This window comes from Trifolium pratense, linkage group LG5 (genome assembly GCF_020283565.1).
Source record: "Trifolium pratense cultivar HEN17-A07 linkage group LG5, ARS_RC_1.1, whole genome shotgun sequence".
In the NCBI taxonomy this organism is placed as follows: Eukaryota; Viridiplantae; Streptophyta; class Magnoliopsida; order Fabales; family Fabaceae; genus Trifolium; species Trifolium pratense.
In genome coordinates, this window is record NC_060063.1 from 49,967,352 (window position 1) to 49,986,527 (window position 19,176).

Below are 19,176 nucleotides of genomic sequence, written 5' to 3' on the forward strand. Positions count from 1 at the left end.
TAGTCGTTTTTAAAGGTTTTGGCCAATTTTAGTGTTTGTAGTCGTTTTTATGGTTTTTGGCCTATTTTAGGGACGTTTTTATGGTTTTTGAACAATTTTAGTGTTTGTAGTTGTTTTTATGGTTTTTGGCCTATTTTAGGGTCGTTTTTATGGTTTTTGGCCTATTTTAGGGTCGTTTTTATGGTTTTTGGCCAATTTTAGTGTTTGTAGTTGTTTTTATGGGTTTTGGCCTATTTTAGGGTCGTTTTTATAGGTTTTGGCCAATTCTAGTGTTTGTAGTCGTTTTTATAGGATTTGGCCAATTTTAGTGTTTGTAGTCGTTTTTATGGTTTTTGGCCTATTTTAGGGTCGTTTTTATGGTTTTTGACCAATTTTAGTGTTTGTAGTCGTTTTTATGGTTTTTGACCAATTTTAGTGTTTGTAGTCGTTTTTATGGTTTTTGGCCTATTTTAGTATTTGTAGTCGTTTTTATGGTTTTTGGCCTATTTTAGGGTCATTTTTATGGCTTTTGGCCAATTTTAGTGTTTGTAGTCGTTTTTATGGGTTTTGACAATTTTAGTGTTTGTAGTCGTTTTTATGGTTTTTGGCCTATTTTAGTATTTGTAGTCGTTTTTATGGTTTTTGAACAATTTTAGTGTTTGTAGTCGTTTTTATGGTTTTTGGCCTATTTTAGGGTCGTTTTTATGATTTTTGGCCAATTTTAGTGTTTGTAGTTGTTTTTATGGGTTTTGGCCTATTTTATGGTTGTTTTTATGGGTTTTGGCCAATTCTAGTGTTTGTAGTCGTTTTTAAAGGTTTTGGCCAATTTTAGTGTTTGTAGGCGTTTTTATGGTTTTTAGCCTATTTTAGTGTTTGTAGTCGTTTTTATGGTTTTTGAACAATTTTAGTGTTTGTAGTCGTTTTTATGGTTTTTGGCCTATTTTAGGGTCGTTTTTATGGTTTTTGGCCAATTTTAGTGTTTGTAGTTGTTTTTATGGGTTTTGGCCTATTTTAGGGTTGTTTTTATGGGTTTTGGCCAATTCTAGTGTTTGTAGTCGTTTTTAAAGGTTTTTGGCCAATTTTAGTGTTTGTAGTCGTTTTTATGGTTTTTGGCCTATTTTAGGGACGTTTTTATGGTTTTTGACCAATTTTAGTGTTTGTAGTCGTTTTTATGGTTTTTAGCCTATTTTAGTGTTTGTAGTCGTTTTTATGGTTTTTGAACAATTTTAGTGTTTGTAGTCGTTTTTATGGTTTTTGGCCTATTTTAGGGTCGTTTTTATGGTTTTTGGCCAATTTTAGTGTTTGTAGTTGTTTTTATGGGTTTTGGCCAATTCTAGTGTTTGTAGTCGTTTTTAAAGGTTTTGGCCAATTTTAGTGTTTGTAGTCGTTTTTATGGTTTTTGGCCTATTTTAGGGACGTTTTTATGGTTTTTGAACAATTTTAGTGTTTGTAGTTATTTTTATGGTTTTTGGCCTATTTTAGGGTCGTTTTTATGGTTTTTGGCCTATTTTAGGGTCGTTTTTATGGTTTTTGACCAATTTTAGTGTTTGTAGTCGTTTTTATGGTTTTTGACCAATTTTAGTGTTTGTAGTCGTTTTTATGGTTTTTGGCCTATTTTAGTATTTGTAGTCGTTTTTATGGTTTTTGGCCTATTTTAGGGTCATTTTTATGGCTTTTGGCCAATTTTAGTGTTTGTAGTCGTTTTTATGGGTTTTGACAATTTTAGTGTTTGTAGTCGTTTTTATGGTTTTTGGCCTATTTTAGTATTTGTAGTCGTTTTTATGGTTTTTGAACAATTTTAGTGTTTGTAGTCGTTTTTATGGTTTTTGGCCTATTTTAGGGTCGTTTTTATGATGTTTGGCCAATTTTAGTGTTTGTAGTTGTTTTTATGGGTTTTGGCCTATTTTATGGTTGTTTTTATGGGTTTTGGCCAATTCTAGTGTTTGTAGTCGTTTTTAAAGGTTTTGGCCAATTTTAGTGTTTGTAGGCGTTTTTATGGTTTTTAGCCTATTTTAGTGTTTGTAGTCGTTTTTATGGTTTTTGAACAATTTTAGTGTTTGTAGTCGTTTTTATGGTTTTTGGCCTATTTTAGGGTCGTTTTTATGGTTTTTGGCCAATTTTAGTGTTTGTAGTTGTTTTTATGGGTTTTGGCCTATTTTAGGGTTGTTTTTATGGGTTTTGGCCAATTCTAGTGTTTGTAGTCGTTTTTAAAGGTTTTTGGCCAATTTTAGTGTTTGTAGTCGTTTTTATGGTTTTTGGCCTATTTTAGGGACGTTTTTATGGTTTTTGACCAATTTTAGTGTTTGTAGTCGTTTTTATGGTTTTTAGCCTATTTTAGTGTTTGTAGTCGTTTTTATGGTTTTTGAACAATTTTAGTGTTTGTAGTCGTTTTTTATGGTTTTTGGCCTATTTTAGGGTCGTTTTTATGGTTTTTGGCCAATTTTAGTGTTTGTAGTTGTTTTTATGGGTTTTGGCCAATTCTAGTGTTTGTAGTCGTTTTTAAAGGTTTTGGCCAATTTTAGTGTTTGTAGTCGTTTTTATGGTTTTTGGCCTATTTTAGGGACGTTTTTATGGTTTTTGAACAATTTTAGTGTTTGTAGTTATTTTTATGGTTTTTGGCCTATTTTAGGGTCGTTTTTATGGTTTTTTGGCCTATTTTAGGGTCGTTTTTATGGTTTTTGGCCAATTTTAGTGTTTGTAGTTGTTTTTATGGGTTTTGGCCTATTTTAGGGTCGTTTTTATAGGTTTTGGCCAATTCTAGTGTTTGTAGTCGTTTTTATAGGATTTGGCCAATTTTAGTGTTTGTAGTCGTTTTTATGGTTTTTGGCCTATTTTAGGGTCGTTTTTATGGTTTTTGACCAATTTTAGTGTTTGTAGTCGTTTTTATGGTTTTTGGCCTATTTTAGTATTTGTAGTCGTTTTTATGATTTTTGGCCTATTTTAGTGTTTGTAGTTGTTTTTATGGGTTTTGGCCTATTTTAGGGTTGTTTTTATGGGTTTTGGCCAATTCTAGTGTTTGTAGTCGTTTTTAAAGGTTTTGGCCAATTTTAGTGTTTGTAGTCGTTTTTATGGTTTTTAGCCTATTTTAGGGACGTTTTTATGGTTTTTGAACAATTTTAGTGTTTGTAGTCGTTTTTATGGTTTTTGGCCTATTTTAGGGTCGTTTTTATGGTTTTTGGCCAATTTTAGTGTTCGTAGTCGTTTTTATGGTTTTTGGCCAATTTTAGTGTTTGTAGTCGTTTTTATGGTTTTTGACCAATTTTAGTGTTTGTAGTCGTTTTTATGGTTTTTGGCCTATTTTAGGGTCGTTTTTATGGTTTTTGGCCAATTTTAGTGTTTGTAATTTTAGTGTTTGTAGTCGTTTTTATGGGTTTTGGCCTATTTTCGGGTCGTTTTTATGGTTTTTGGCCAATTTTAGTGTTTGTAGTCGTTTTTATGGTTTTTGGCCAATTTTAGTGTTCGTAGTTGTTTTTATGGTTTTTGGCCAATTTTAGTATTTGTAGTCGTTTTTATGGTTTTTGGCCTATTTTAGGGTCGTTTTTATGGTTTTTGGCCAATTTTAGTGTTTGTAGTCGTTTTTATGGTTTTTGACCAATTTTAGTTTTTGTAGTCGTTTTTATGGTTTTTGGCCTATTTTAGGGTCGTTTTTATGGTTTTTGGCCAATTCTAGTGTTTGTAGTCGTTTTTATAGGATTTGGCCAATTTTAGTGTTTGTAGTCGTTTTTATGGTTTTTTGCCTATTTTAGGGTCGTTTTTATGGTTTTTGACCAATTTTAGTGTTTGTAGTCGTTTTTATGGTTTTTGGCCAATTTTAGTGTTTGTAGTCGTTTTTATGGTTTTTGGCCTATTTTAGTATTTGTAGTCGTTTTTATGGTTTTTGAACAATTTTAGTGTTTGTAGTCGTTTTTATGGTTTTTGACCAATTTTAGTGTTTGTAGTCGTTTTTATGGTTTTTGGCCAATTTTAGTGTTTGTAGTCGTTTTTATGGTTTTTGGCCTATTTTAGTATTTGTAGTCGTTTTTATGGTTTTTGAACAATTTTAGTGTTTGTAGTCGTTTTTATGGTTTTTGGCCTATTTTAGGGTCGTTTTTATGGTTTTTGGCCAATTTTAGTGTTTGTAGTTGTTTTTATGGGTTTTGGCCTATTTTAGGGTTGTTTTTATGGGTTTTGGCCAATTCTAGTGTTTGTAGTCGTTTTTAAAGGTTTTTGGCCAATTTTAGTGTTTGTAGTCGTTTTTATGGTTTTTGGCCTATTTTAGGGACGTTTTTATGGTTTTTGACCAATTTTAGTGTTTGTAGTCGTTTTTATGGTTTTTAGCCTATTTTAGTGTTTGTAGTCGTTTTTATGGTTTTTGAACAATTTTAGTGTTTGTAGTCGTTTTTATGGTTTTTGGCCTATTTTAGGGTCGTTTTTATGGTTTTTGGCCAATTTTAGTGTTTGTAGTTGTTTTTATGGGTTTTGGCCAATTCTAGTGTTTGTAGTCGTTTTTAAAGGTTTTGGCCAATTTTAGTGTTTGTAGTCGTTTTTATGGTTTTTGGCCTATTTTAGGGACGTTTTTATGGTTTTTGAACAATTTTAGTGTTTGTAGTTGTTTTTATGGTTTTTGGCCTATTTTAGGGTCGTTTTTATGGTTTTTGGCCTATTTTAGGGTCGTTTTTATGGTTTTTGGCCAATTTTAGTGTTTGTAGTTGTTTTTATGGGTTTTGGCCTATTTTAGGGTCGTTTTTATAGGTTTTGGCCAATTCTAGTGTTTGTAGTCGTTTTTATAGGATTTGGCCAATTTTAGTGTTTGTAGTCGTTTTTATGGTTTTTGGCCTATTTTAGGGTCGTTTTTATGGTTTTTGACCAATTTTAGTGTTTGTAGTCGTTTTTATGGTTTTTGACCAATTTTAGTGTTTGTAGTCGTTTTTATGGTTTTTGGCCTATTTTAGTATTTGTAGTCGTTTTTATGGTTTTTGGCCTATTTTAGGGTCATTTTTATGGCTTTTGGCCAATTTTAGTGTTTGTAGTCGTTTTTATGGGTTTTGACAATTTTAGTGTTTGTAGTCGTTTTTATGGTTTTTGGCCTATTTTAGTATTTGTAGTCGTTTTTATGGTTTTTGAACAATTTTAGTGTTTGTAGTCGTTTTTATGGTTTTTGGCCTATTTTAGGGTCGTTTTTATGATTTTTGGCCAATTTTAGTGTTTGTAGTTGTTTTTATGGGTTTTGGCCTATTTTATGGTTGTTTTTATGGGTTTTGGCCAATTCTAGTGTTTGTAGTCGTTTTTAAAGGTTTTGGCCAATTTTAGTGTTTGTAGGCGTTTTTATGGTTTTTAGCCTATTTTAGTGTTTGTAGTCGTTTTTATGGTTTTTGAACAATTTTAGTGTTTGTAGTCGTTTTTATGGTTTTTGGCCTATTTTAGGGTCGTTTTTATGGTTTTTGGCCAATTTTAGTGTTTGTAGTTGTTTTTATGGGTTTTGGCCTATTTTAGGGTTGTTTTTATGGGTTTTGGCCAATTCTAGTGTTTGTAGTCGTTTTTAAAGGTTTTTGGCCAATTTTAGTGTTTGTAGTCGTTTTTATGGTTTTTGGCCTATTTTAGGGACGTTTTTATGGTTTTTGACCAATTTTAGTGTTTGTAGTCGTTTTTATGGTTTTTAGCCTATTTTAGTGTTTGTAGTCGTTTTTATGGTTTTTGAACAATTTTAGTGTTTGTAGTCGTTTTTATGGTTTTTGGCCTATTTTAGGGTCGTTTTTATGGTTTTTGGCCAATTTTAGTGTTTGTAGTTGTTTTTATGGGTTTTGGCCAATTCTAGTGTTTGTAGTCGTTTTTAAAGGTTTTGGCCAATTTTAGTGTTTGTAGTCGTTTTTATGGTTTTTGGCCTATTTTAGGGACGTTTTTATGGTTTTTGAACAATTTTAGTGTTTGTAGTTATTTTTATGGTTTTTGGCCTATTTTAGGGTCGTTTTTATGGTTTTTGGCCTATTTTAGGGTCGTTTTTATGGTTTTTGGCCAATTTTAGTGTTTGTAGTTGTTTTTATGGGTTTTGGCCTATTTTAGGGTCGTTTTTATAGGTTTTGGCCAATTCTAGTGTTTGTAGTCGTTTTTATAGGATTTGGCCAATTTTAGTGTTTGTAGTCGTTTTTATGGTTTTTGGCCTATTTTAGGGTCGTTTTTATGGTTTTTGACCAATTTTAGTGTTTGTAGTCGTTTTTATGGTTTTTGACCAATTTTAGTGTTTGTAGTCGTTTTTATGGTTTTTGGCCTATTTTAGTATTTGTAGTCGTTTTTATGATTTTTGGCCTATTTTAGTGTTTGTAGTTGTTTTTATGGGTTTTGGCCTATTTTAGGGTTGTTTTTATGGGTTTTGGCCAATTCTAGTGTTTGTAGTCGTTTTTAAAGGTTTTGGCCAATTTTAGTGTTTGTAGTCGTTTTTATGGTTTTTAGCCTATTTTAGGGACGTTTTTATGGTTTTTGAACAATTTTAGTGTTTGTAGTCGTTTTTATGGTTTTTGGCCTATTTTAGGGTCGTTTTTATGGTTTTTGGCCAATTTTAGTGTTCGTAGTCGTTTTTATGGTTTTTGACCAATTTTAGTGTTTGTAGTCGTTTTTATGGTTTTTGGCCTATTTTAGTATTTGTAGTCGTTTTTATGGTTTTTGGCCTATTTTAGGGTCATTTTTATGGCTTTTGGCCAATTTTAGTGTTTGTAGTCGTTTTTATGGGTTTTGACAATTTTAGTGTTTGTAGTCGTTTTTATGGTTTTTGGCCTATTTTAGTATTTGTAGTCGTTTTTATGGTTTTTGAACAATTTTAGTGTTTGTAGTCGTTTTTATGGTTTTTGGCCTATTTTAGGGTCGTTTTTATGATTTTTGGCCAATTTTAGTGTTTGTAGTTGTTTTTATGGGTTTTGGCCTATTTTATGGTTGTTTTTATGGGTTTTGGCCAATTCTAGTGTTTGTAGTCGTTTTTAAAGGTTTTGGCCAATTTTAGTGTTTGTAGGCGTTTTTATGGTTTTTAGCCTATTTTAGTGTTTGTAGTCGTTTTTATGGTTTTTGAACAATTTTAGTGTTTGTAGTCGTTTTTATGGTTTTTGGCCTATTTTAGGGTCGTTTTTATGGTTTTTGGCCAATTTTAGTGTTTGTAGTTGTTTTTATGGGTTTTGGCCTATTTTAGGGTTGTTTTTATGGGTTTTGGCCAATTCTAGTGTTTGTAGTCGTTTTTAAAGGTTTTTGGCCAATTTTAGTGTTTGTAGTCGTTTTTATGGTTTTTGGCCTATTTTAGGGACGTTTTTATGGTTTTTGACCAATTTTAGTGTTTGTAGTCGTTTTTATGGTTTTTAGCCTATTTTAGTGTTTGTAGTCGTTTTTATGGTTTTTGAACAATTTTAGTGTTTGTAGTCGTTTTTATGGTTTTTGGCCTATTTTAGGGTCGTTTTTATGGTTTTTGGCCAATTTTAGTGTTTGTAGTTGTTTTTATGGGTTTTGGCCAATTCTAGTGTTTGTAGTCGTTTTTAAAGGTTTTGGCCAATTTTAGTGTTTGTAGTCGTTTTTATGGTTTTTGGCCTATTTTAGGGACGTTTTTATGGTTTTTGAACAATTTTAGTGTTTGTAGTTATTTTTATGGTTTTTGGCCTATTTTAGGGTCGTTTTTATGGTTTTTGGCCTATTTTAGGGTCGTTTTTATGGTTTTTGGCCAATTTTAGTGTTTGTAGTTGTTTTTATGGGTTTTGGCCTATTTTAGGGTCGTTTTTATAGGTTTTGGCCAATTCTAGTGTTTGTAGTCGTTTTTATAGGATTTGGCCAATTTTAGTGTTTGTAGTCGTTTTTATGGTTTTTGGCCTATTTTAGGGTCGTTTTTATGGTTTTTGACCAATTTTAGTGTTTGTAGTCGTTTTTATGGTTTTTGACCAATTTTAGTGTTTGTAGTCGTTTTTATGGTTTTTGGCCTATTTTAGTATTTGTAGTCGTTTTTATGATTTTTGGCCTATTTTAGTGTTTGTAGTTGTTTTTATGGGTTTTGGCCTATTTTAGGGTTGTTTTTATGGGTTTTGGCCAATTCTAGTGTTTGTAGTCGTTTTTAAAGGTTTTGGCCAATTTTAGTGTTTGTAGTCGTTTTTATGGTTTTTAGCCTATTTTAGGGACGTTTTTATGGTTTTTGAACAATTTTAGTGTTTGTAGTCGTTTTTATGGTTTTTGGCCTATTTTAGGGTCGTTTTTATGGTTTTTGGCCAATTTTAGTGTTCGTAGTCGTTTTTATGGTTTTTGGCCAATTTTAGTGTTTGTAGTCGTTTTTATGGTTTTTGACCAATTTTAGTGTTTGTAGTCGTTTTTATGGTTTTTGGCCTATTTTAGGGTCGTTTTTATGGTTTTTGGCCAATTTTAGTGTTTGTAATTTTAGTGTTTGTAGTCGTTTTTATGGGTTTTGGCCTATTTTCGGGTCGTTTTTATGGTTTTTGGCCAATTTTAGTGTTTGTAGTCGTTTTTATGGTTTTTGGCCAATTTTAGTGTTCGTAGTTGTTTTTATGGTTTTTGGCCAATTTTAGTATTTGTAGTCGTTTTTATGGTTTTTGGCCTATTTTAGGGTCGTTTTTATGGTTTTTGGCCAATTTTAGTGTTTGTAGTCGTTTTTATGGTTTTTGACCAATTTTAGTTTTTGTAGTCGTTTTTATGGTTTTTGGCCTATTTTAGGGTCGTTTTTATGGTTTTTGGCCAATTCTAGTGTTTGTAGTCGTTTTTATAGGATTTGGCCAATTTTAGTGTTTGTAGTCGTTTTTATGGTTTTTTGCCTATTTTAGGGTCGTTTTTATGGTTTTTGACCAATTTTAGTGTTTGTAGTCGTTTTTATGGTTTTTGGCCAATTTTAGTGTTTGTAGTCGTTTTTATGGTTTTTGGCCTATTTTAGTATTTGTAGTCGTTTTTATGGTTTTTGACCAATTTTAGTGTTTGTAGTCGTTTTTATGGTTTTTGACCAATTTTAGTGTTTGTAGTCGTTTTTATGGTTTTTGGCCTATTTTAGTATTTGTAGTCGTTTTTATGGTTTTTGAACAATTTTAGTGTTTGTAGTCGTTTTTATGGTTTTTGGCCTATTTTAGGGTCGTTTTTATGGTTTTTGGCCAATTTTAGTGTTTGTAGTTGTTTTTATGGGTTTTGGCCTATTTTAGGGTTGTTTTTATGGGTTTTGGCCAATTCTAGTGTTTGTAGTCGTTTTTAAAGGTTTTTGGCCAATTTTAGTGTTTGTAGTCGTTTTTATGGTTTTTGGCCTATTTTAGGGACGTTTTTATGGTTTTTGACCAATTTTAGTGTTTGTAGTCGTTTTTATGGTTTTTAGCCTATTTTAGTGTTTGTAGTCGTTTTTATGGTTTTTGAACAATTTTAGTGTTTGTAGTCGTTTTTATGGTTTTTGGCCTATTTTAGGGTCGTTTTTATGGTTTTTGGCCAATTTTAGTGTTTGTAGTTGTTTTTATGGGTTTTGGCCAATTCTAGTGTTTGTAGTCGTTTTTAAAGGTTTTGGCCAATTTTAGTGTTTGTAGTCGTTTTTATGGTTTTTGGCCTATTTTAGGGACGTTTTTATGGTTTTTGAACAATTTTAGTGTTTGTAGTTGTTTTTATGGTTTTTGGCCTATTTTAGGGTCGTTTTTATGGTTTTTGGCCTATTTTAGGGTCGTTTTTATGGTTTTTGGCCTATTTTAGGGTCGTTTTTATGGTTTTTGGCCAATTTTAGTGTTTGTAGTTGTTTTTATGGGTTTTGGCCTATTTTAGGGTCGTTTTTATAGGTTTTGGCCAATTCTAGTGTTTGTAGTCGTTTTTATAGGATTTGGCCAATTTTAGTGTTTGTAGTCGTTTTTATGGTTTTTGGCCTATTTTAGGGTCGTTTTTATGGTTTTTGACCAATTTTAGTGTTTGTAGTCGTTTTTATGGTTTTTGACCAATTTTAGTGTTTGTAGTCGTTTTTATGGTTTTTGGCCTATTTTAGTATTTGTAGTCGTTTTTATGGTTTTTGGCCTATTTTAGGGTCATTTTTATGGCTTTTGGCCAATTTTAGTGTTTGTAGTCGTTTTTATGGGTTTTGACAATTTTAGTGTTTGTAGTCGTTTTTATGGTTTTTGGCCTATTTTAGTATTTGTAGTCGTTTTTATGGTTTTTGAACAATTTTAGTGTTTGTAGTCGTTTTTATGGTTTTTGGCCTATTTTAGGGTCGTATTTATGATTTTTGGCCAATTTTAGTGTTTGTAGTTGTTTTTATGGGTTTTGGCCTATTTTATGGTTGTTTTTATGGGTTTTGGCCAATTCTAGTGTTTGTAGTCGTTTTTAAAGGTTTTGGCCAATTTTAGTGTTTGTAGGCGTTTTTAAGGTTTTTGGCCTATTTTAGGGACGTTTTTATGGTTTTTGACCAATTTTAGTGTTGGTAGTCGTTTTTATGGGTTTTGGCCAATTTTAGTGTTTGTAGTCGTTTTTATGGTTTTTGGCCTATTTTAGTATTTGTAGTCGTTTTTATGGTTTTTGAACAATTTTAGTGTTTGTAGTCGTTTTTATGGTTTTTGGCCTATCTTAGGGTCGTTTTTATGGTTTTTGGCCAATTTTAGTGTTTGTAGTTGTTTTTATGGGTTTTGGCCTATTTTAGGGTTGTTTTTGTGGGTTTTGGCCAATTCTAGTGTTTGTAGTCATTTTTAAAGGTTTTGGCCAATTTTAGTGTTTGTAGTCGTTTTTATGGTTTTTGGCCTATTTTAGGGACGTTTTTATGGTTTTTGACCAATTTTAGTGTTTGTAGTCGTTTTTATGGTTTTTGGCCAATTTTAGTGTTTGTAGTTGTTTTTATGGGTTTTGGCCTATTTTATGGTCATTTTTATGGGTTTTGGCCAATTTTAGTGTTTGTAGTCGTTTTTATGGTTTTTGGCCTATTTTAGGGTCGTTTTTATGGGTTTTGGCCAATTTTAGTGTTTGTAGTCGTTTTTTTGGGTTTTGGCCAATTTTAATGGGTCTTGCTAACGAGTGCCCTCGGGGCACTCTTTAAGCATTCTATTAAAAGAAACTTTTTATTCAAAAAATTACAGACTCCAATTTCCAATGCGTTGACTTTACGCATTTCCATAAAAAATCTATAAAAAAACTTACTATTTAAGGGCTTAAAGAGTGTCCTGGGGCACTATTTAGCATTTGCCTATTTTAAATAATTAGTGCAGGAACACTTTTGCTTTGCGAGTAGATCTTATGTATCAATTCTTGCAGGAATTACTCTTCAAAGCTATCGAGTAACATGAAAGATTCAAAAGTATATTGTCAAATGATAATGCTTTTTTGTTTTTGTTCAAATGATAGTGATATATCTTTAATCTATATATGAGATGCGATGACCCTCCCTTTTTCAATTTTCAAGGATTTACTCTTATTCTATCCATGACTAAATTTCAGATTTTAATGGCATTTTAGATTTTACTGTTATTGTTTCTCAAGTTCAATGCAAAGGGTTCCCCCATGTTATTTACAAATACATTCAAGCCTGACGAGAAATTCATTTTTGGTCTAGCATTGTTTATGTATGTTAGTTTATGTCTATAAAATATTTGTGGTATTATTAAGTGATTGATTGATGTCACTAGATTTTACCCTATTTGAATAAGGCTCATGTCTCGCTTCAATTGAATAATATACTAGATTTTAATCATTTGGTTTGAGACAACAATTAACACTCAGATACAAAGTTAACATTTTAGAGAGTTCATAATTTTCAACTATGTCAGCAAGTCGTTTTGGTACTATGAAAATTTGTGAATGTGAATTTTTAATAAAAAAACTTTCATTTGTCCATGGTTTTGAAGTCAATATTTTTTAAACGAAATTTTTGTTCACATGAAATTAAGAATTTCATAAGAAATTGTATATGATAATGAAGATAAAATGATAGAAAGATGAAATTATGAGTAAAAAAATAAGGAAGATGAAATTAAAAAAATTTAAATAAGACAATTGAAATATATAACAAAGATGCATGAATTATTCAGTGGTACATATTTTCTTTGGTATTAACATTCTGATTGATTTTTGTTTTGAAATTATATCTATCAAACAACAGTACAAGTAATATCATAATAATTAGTTGAGTATTATAAATTCACTATAATATATCTATTTTTTAGATGTAGGTGAAGTTTCATACTAACAATTATTATTTAAAATGTGTTAAGTTGGTTTTATAATTAAATTAAATTTATATATATGACAAAATTTAAATATATATTTGATCTCTATATTTTCATCAAATTAAACTTTACATTATTCGTTCTAAAATTGATAGTTTGGTCTTAAATTAAATTTTATTTGGAATTTTGAATTAAATTACATTATGGGAATACTCAAATTTTGGTGTAGCCTTTTTCTGTAATTCCCATAATACCCATAACAGTTTTTTTTTTTTTTTTTTTTTTTTTAATTTCTTCTTAACTTCCACATTTTTTTAACTTCTATTTTAGTAACTTCCTCTCTCAAACAAAAAGTAACTTATATACTTTTTTATTTTCATCAAATCATTTACATTTTTTAATACATTTTATTTTCATAAAATTGGGCCACACAGACGGGCACAGAACGGCCACTAGTTATTATAATTTGTACGCAAATTAAAAAATGACATTTTTAAAGACAAACTTATTTGTTGGTGTGATTTATTAAGCATTTATTTATTTATTTATTTATTTGATAATTATGAAAATTTAAATATTAAAATGTTTATTTTTGTGGGCTCATTTTTACCCGGATCCGGATACTATTACAAACCAAATAGAAAACAGAAAGAATTGAATTTGAATTGAACGAATTCCTTTTTCCACGCAAAGAGGTTCAGAGGATGAACGAACAAAATCACCTTCTCCTCTTCCTTTCTTTATCTCTCTCGCTAGCCACCGTTTTTCTTCTGCATCCATTTCTTGCTTCGATTTAAATTCTTCAAATCCACAAAACCAATATAAGAATCTCTCTTTCCCTTTCAATTTTTTAGATTCTTTCACCGAAACGAGAAAGCAAATTGTCGCCGTCATTTTTCCTCATGGTGAGTTTCCCTTTTCTTTGATCTCTTCTCTCTCATTGTCCATAATATTTGGTCCATGAATTCCTATTCCCTAATTTCATATATGTTCGTTTCAAATTCCACCTGTTAATTTTCTGATTTCATCTCCAAATTGCATAGTTTTCAATTTCATCCAAACCCTAATATTCATATGAACCCTAAATCCGAATTGGTTCTCTCTTGTTACAAATTCAATGCCAATTTCATTTTATTTATTGTTGGTTTTTGAATTTCATGCTCAATTTCCAATAGGTTTGTTTATCCCGTTTTGCCAGTAACCCCTCACTCTTAATCTGAACCCTTACGCTGAACACATGTTTTTATGTGATTTGGAATGCTTTTGAGTATGCCGTTAACCTTTCTATTTTCTTTTTTACAGGTTTTAGATCTAGTTCCCATCCTTGCACAAGAAAACCTTCCAGTTGAAATAATACAGTCCTATGATTTGGTAGCCTCTAATGCCTTGTTCAAGCAACCATTAAAGTACAACCAGATTCTGAATCTCTAATTTTTTTTTCTAAATTATCCTCATTACTATTTGATGTTTGTTATGGTACATTGCTCAATTTATCATCATATGAGTCGCTAAAATTCATTGCTCAATTTTGTTTTCGATGCATGAGTAGACCGTCTTGTGTTTTTCCCTGATGTAGAGTAATCTCCTTTGTGCTTTTTTGTTCTTTCTTAAAGCTTTACAAGTCACATTCTAATATAGGCCCTTTAATTCAAAAGGGACAAATGGAGTTGAAAAAAGGAACAAATACTGCAACAATTAAAAAAAATTATGAAGTTATACAAATATCTGTATAGTCTTGAATCCAAGGAGATTGAATCAACACTCCCACGATCAAAAGATGTAAGTTAATTTTCTATGCATGGTTATTTTTTCGGTAATGGGATCCACCTAGTATCAAAGTGAAGTGGCAATGGTGCTTGATCTATATTTTGTCATTATTTTTCTTTTCAGGACAAATTATCTACCTCAAATTTGAAGATCGAAGCCCTGATATTTACAAGATTGGTATTATCTTCACATTCTCCTATGTATTCCACCCTTATATCAAGGTAACAGTATGAGGATTTGTTTGATCTGAATTTGTTATCAATGCTTGATATTTTTACATCCGTAGATTAATTTTATTTCTTTGTTTTTGATTAGAATCAGTTCGTTTTGTTAACTGTTTTTTTAGGTTTGTTTATTTTTTGATTCGATTTCTTCAATCAGTAGTGTTTAGTATTTCTGATTGCTGATGCTCACTATGTGTTTCTTTGCTTGCTGATGAAATGTAGAAAATTGATTTTAACCTATTCGTATTGTATTTTACGATCTATTGGTGCCCTATGACATTCCATAAGTAGGTTAAATGTATTTTTGTACTCTATTTTGATTATCCGGTTTATTGATTGTTTCTTATTTGTTTATTATTTGCAGTCTCATTACTTATTCATACACTATTAGCTTATGCTTATGGCTGTTTTATTGTTATTGTTATAAAGTAGTATTGGGTTTATGTTGGTCAGATTAGGGTTTATGGGTGGTCTTGGTCAAATCATCATGCCTATGGAAATGGTTGAGTTTATATGCAACTCGTTTAACTTATCTCTTGCTGTGAAATCACTTTGGTGTTTTGTTCTCAATCCTTTATGCTTTCAACATGTTATTTTATATTTTTTCCTAGTCCTTTGTCCCTTGTATTACCCATTCTTAACATGATATTGAGAACATGCTTATTGTTTCTTTGATGGAAAAATTCTATATTTCAAAAGAATTGGGGCTGAATCTTAGATAGGGAAATTACTGATTTTTTCCCCTTTTGTCAACCCTCGTGTGTTTCTTCTGCGCTAAAGATTAGCAGATGAAATTTTCTGTAGGTGTGACTGCCCTTTTTGGCCTGATGATCGTATGTGCCGGTTGCGGGACTGTAGTGTATGCCAATGTCCAGAAGGCGAGTTCCCGGAGTCATTTAAGAAGCCTAAACACCTTCCATTCAATGATCTTATCTGTCAAGAAGGAAAACCCGATGGAGCTGTTGACCGTACGTTGGATAGTAAAGCTTTCAAAGGATGGACAAAAATAGATAATCCATGGACGAATAATGATGAGGCAGACAATGGTGCGCTACGTTGATTGTATACTAGTTCAAATGTGAATAATTTATGTTTATCATTGTAGTTTATCATAAGTAACTTTTAAGTTTACCTTTTAAAGAGGTAATTAGTAGCACCATGTGAATAATTTATTTTTACACTGATACATATCCAATTAAATCATCATCCTATAATGTTTTAAACTTATTTTTAGAAAAATGATTGTCTAAATGGTTGCATTTAAAGGTGAGATGACATATGTGAGTCTTCAACTGAATCCTGAAAGATATACTGGTTACACCACTCCATCTGCAAGAAGGATATGAGATGTTGTCTACTCTGAGAACTGCCCCAAATGTAAGTTGTCTTCGGAAACAATAATCTTATATCTAGTTTGTTGCTTGTGACGTGAATATTAGTTTGTTTTTATGATTTATATCTTGAGTGAAAGATATCTTGAAACCGATCAATATCGTAGAAGAGGAACCAAAACTGATGTCTGCAGTATTATGCAAAATCTCCAAGCTTTGTTGGTGTGTATATTTTATAACAAGAAAGGTTTCTGTTTTGTAGATCTTTCGCAAGAATCGTGTCAAGAGGAAAAGATTTTGTATAAATTGATATCAGGTCTCCACTCCTCCATACCAGTACATATAGCTGCGATTACCAAGTTGAAGAAGCTACAAATATGGTAAATCTTCTATTCCTCTTTTCTGAAGTAGCTGAGACCCTATTTACTGTGCGAAAAGTGAAAGCATTTTCTAAAATTTGTGTTCACTTTAATTTGCTAACATGGTGATAAGAGACTCTTTTTTTTTTTTGACTGAAGATTACTCTTGAAGTAGACAAATTGTGTGCTTTTTTTGGAACAATGAAAATGCCAAAAATAATTCATTATTTCAAATATAAATCACTACTTAACATTTTATCTTCTTTCCATCACAATGGTTCTCTTCAAGAGAGTCCCACATCTTATTGGCAAGTTAAAATGAACATATTTTGAAAATGCAACTAGAAAATGTTTTCATAAAGTCAACGGGGCCTTAAAGTTTCTGTTTCAAAAGAAACATTTTCATTGCTTTCATCATAATGATATCAATACAGTATAGCATATTTAAGCATGTAGGTACTCTTCTGTTATCATTGTTTTCATGATAATGATATCAATACAGTATAGCATATTTAAGCATGTAGGTACTCTTCTGTTATATTTTTTTTTCTTATATGCACAAAAATAAATTGGCAACATATAAATTGTTACTCTAATGCAAAGCAAGTACTAGACAATTATTTCTCAATTTATTTCTTAATTTCTCAAAGCAAGTACTAGTTCTTAATTATTTCTCATACCACAGATATTGGACCTAAAAAGTAGTATATCTGATACAAATCAAGTACTAGACAATTATTTCTCAATTTGTTTCTTAATTTTGTTTCAGCATGAGTGTAATGAATGCCTTTATTAGAATACAAGGGAATTTTATTACTATACGACACATTAAAATATTGTCTTCTAATATATTAAAGGGCCTTTCTCTATTTAGATGCAAAATCTTGGCTTGCAGCCATCAAATCATACATATGATGGCATTATTTGAACAGTTGTTTCTCAAAGAAGTTTCAGTCATGCCATGAGAACGGCGAGTTATTATAATGTTGTGTTAACATGATTTTGCTTGGAAGATGTTAAATAATGTTTACATTTTTTATAGATCAATAGTTCAGTTTAATTTTGAATCAGGATTGAGTTTGTGATTGGTTTTCAAGTTAATAATGTTTGGTGTCAAACAATTGGCAAACCTGGTAACTCTTAGCAGCCTTTAACTCTTGTTAACTCCTGCTCAAATTCACTTATTGCGAAGGTAATAAAGATGAAAATTTTGATAACCTTTTGAATTTCAGATGGTTATTGGAAATTGGTTTTTGTTTACAGTGACTGTGGTAAAGAGTGGAACTAGAGCTTTACCGTATCTGTGATTGGATGGTGACACGAGTTCCATTGGTTTTCCTGGGCTAAGCCTTTTACTCGTATTTACACTTACACTGGTCATGTTCAACATTGATCAACTAGAATTTCAACATTGATCAACTAAAATTTCAACATTGATGCTTGTGTGGGTGTAGGTTGCTAAGTGTATAGGGATTGGTCTGCCGGAGCTTATTTTCTAGTATTTGTGTCCCAGGCAGAGTTCCTTCAAGTTGCATCCACGTAGTGTCTTTATACTTTAGCGAATGAGATTGAATTATATCCATTCATTGATTTTCTCTTTTTCAAATATATATTTTTATAATTTCAATTCAAGTATACAATGGTACTATTTTGACTAGAGTGCATTTTTGCCCTTATTGGAAAGCTTTCTCTCACTCAAGTGGATATATGTTACATCTATCTTTCTGAAGATATTCTCTTTTTAAAATTGGAATAGGATTTGGTTTCTGATTAATTGTTATTCTTTCTTGTGAAAATGATTTTCTTAAATTGTATATTCTGTCTTTTTGGTTCACAGTCTAGTGGAGCTTTCATTGCTGTATATAGGTATGCAAGTGCAACACCATTACTGCCTTCTATTCTTAGTCAGGGTATTGGTTGGCAGGTACGAATATATGACTAAATCTTGCTTTATAAATGATAATCGTGATAACTAATAATGGTAAAAGTTCATAATTGATTTGACTGTAATGATGATTTTCACCTAGTAATCAAGTAGAACTTTCACTTTCAAGTATCTTATTTATGCTTGTTAGGGAGTCGGCATTCTGTTATCAGAATTGTTTGGAACAATTAGTGGATCGTCCGTGTCTGTGTAAGGCTGAAATTATTCTGTTTGTATTCTTTACTAAGCAATCAAGCACTACTTTTTTGTTAACGTAAGGAATCAAAGTGATTTTTATTTGTTTTCCCAACAGAGAAAATGCAGGTCTATTGGCTTTGACACGTGTTGGCAGTCGAAGAGTTGTGCAGATATCTGCTGTATTCATGATTTTCTCTTCAATTTTAGGTGAGTCAGTTAAACACGATAAGTTTGTAATTTGATTTGTAATTACTAACATTTCTTTCATGATTTAGGAAAATTTGGAACAGTTTTCGCATCTATCCCACCTGCAATTGTTGCTGCCCTGTACTGCTTATTCTTTGCTTATGTTGGTATGTTTGATTTAAGATAAACTCATACAGGTTATATATACTTTTATTTATTATGATACTTAGAAGACACACCACCATATAATGATTCAATTTTCATTCATCATTTGTAGGTGCTGGAGGCATTAGTTTTCTTCAGTTCTGCAACCTTAACAGTTTTAGAACAAAGTTCATATTAGGCTTCTCTATATTCTTGCTGCCTCTTATTTGCACACTCAGACAAGGAGCATACTTCCTTTCCACATTAGGCTTCTCTATATATAATTTCGTTTTAACTTTCAATTAGTGCTTTTTATAAGGTTGTTTAAAATTTGATACTTATTTTGGTAAGTGTTTAATTTTTATGTCACTGAGATTATATTTGTAATCAAAGTTTTGGTTGTGATATTTTTTTTACACATATTTAACCATGTGCGGGGGTTTGAAACCTCCGCAAACCCAACCGCCGCAGTTTGAACAGGATACCAACGCTCATCCGAATCCCCCGCATATTTACTATTGGATTCTAATAAGCGGCGGTTTTCAAAACTCCCGCAAAACCATCCGCGGAGGTTGTAAATAGCGCGTTTTTTTTTTTTTTTTTTGTAGATATAGGGCTGTAATACTCTGACTTTGAACATAATTTATAAACTAGAGTGGGTATCTTTGAATAGTACTTGCTATTTTCGAGTTTTGAGAATTGGTGTTATTTCTTTCCACTTAGAACAGATAAGATTATTGTTCTGGACTAGACTAATGCTAGTCCACCTAGACCCTCACAAAGTCCACATGGCTTGCCCAACCACCTCCATGTCAGCATGGCACAACCTCTCCACCAAGATAGGGTAAAATTACTACTCTACCCACTATCTAAGGGTAATATCTTGGCAGTCCCTCTTAATGGGCCTTGGCTAGTCCAGCCCACTAAGAGGACCTTTGGCCCAGAGCT

General features: G+C 31.6%; 2 protein-coding genes across 6 annotated transcripts in view; both read left to right on the plus strand.

Moving 5' to 3' along the window:
* Window positions 1-12,762: 12,762 nt before the first annotated feature.
* On the plus strand, window positions 12,763-15,797 carry LOC123884095 (endoplasmic reticulum oxidoreductin-1-like). Of its 3 annotated transcripts, none has more exons than XM_045933109.1 (7): window positions 12,763-13,000; window positions 13,398-13,501; window positions 13,709-13,874; window positions 13,986-14,083; window positions 14,891-15,132; window positions 15,353-15,463; window positions 15,680-15,797. In XM_045933109.1, exons 3-6 carry the CDS (start codon window positions 13,803-13,805, stop codon window positions 15,430-15,432), a joined length of 492 nt encoding a protein of 163 aa, XP_045789065.1. In that variant the 5' UTR covers window positions 12,763-13,000; window positions 13,398-13,501; window positions 13,709-13,802; the 3' UTR covers window positions 15,433-15,463; window positions 15,680-15,797. The 3 variants fall into 3 exon arrangements, with proteins under 3 accessions (XP_045789065.1, XP_045789063.1, XP_045789064.1); XM_045933107.1 differs by having other exon boundaries at window positions 13,751-13,874; XM_045933108.1 differs by having other exon boundaries at window positions 13,398-13,466; window positions 13,751-13,874.
* The window catches only part of LOC123884093 (nucleobase-ascorbate transporter 6-like), a 38,731-nt gene continuing 35,074 nt past the window's right edge, over window positions 15,520-19,176 (plus strand). The window contains exons 1-6 of one of the 3 annotated variants that reach the window (XM_045933103.1): window positions 15,520-15,797; window positions 17,614-17,700; window positions 17,852-17,908; window positions 18,014-18,105; window positions 18,174-18,251; window positions 18,362-18,793. In XM_045933103.1, coding sequence (XP_045789059.1) covers window positions 15,535-15,797; window positions 17,614-17,700; window positions 17,852-17,908; window positions 18,014-18,105; window positions 18,174-18,251; window positions 18,362-18,534 — 750 coding nt within the window. In that variant the 5' untranslated portion in view covers window positions 15,520-15,534 and the 3' untranslated portion in view covers window positions 18,535-18,793. Of the gene's footprint in view, window positions 15,798-16,259; window positions 16,969-17,039; window positions 17,701-17,851; window positions 17,911-18,013; window positions 18,106-18,173; window positions 18,252-18,361; window positions 18,794-19,176 lie in introns of those variants that run through there. The other 2 variants (XM_045933105.1, XM_045933104.1) reach the window with 2 other exon arrangements.

Excerpts from the sequence above, each read along its gene's own strand:
- LOC123884095 (XM_045933109.1), top strand. The coding sequence starts at position 13,803 with ATGAAGTTATACAAATATCTGTATAGTCTTGAATCCAAGGAGATTGAA. Across the intron at positions 14,084-14,890 it reads TATTCCACCCTTATATCAAG|GTGTGACTGCCCTTTTTGGC; the intron begins GTAACAGTATGA and ends AATTTTCTGTAG. Across the intron at positions 15,133-15,352 it reads TAATGATGAGGCAGACAATG|GTGAGATGACATATGTGAGT; the intron begins GTGCGCTACGTT and ends TTGCATTTAAAG.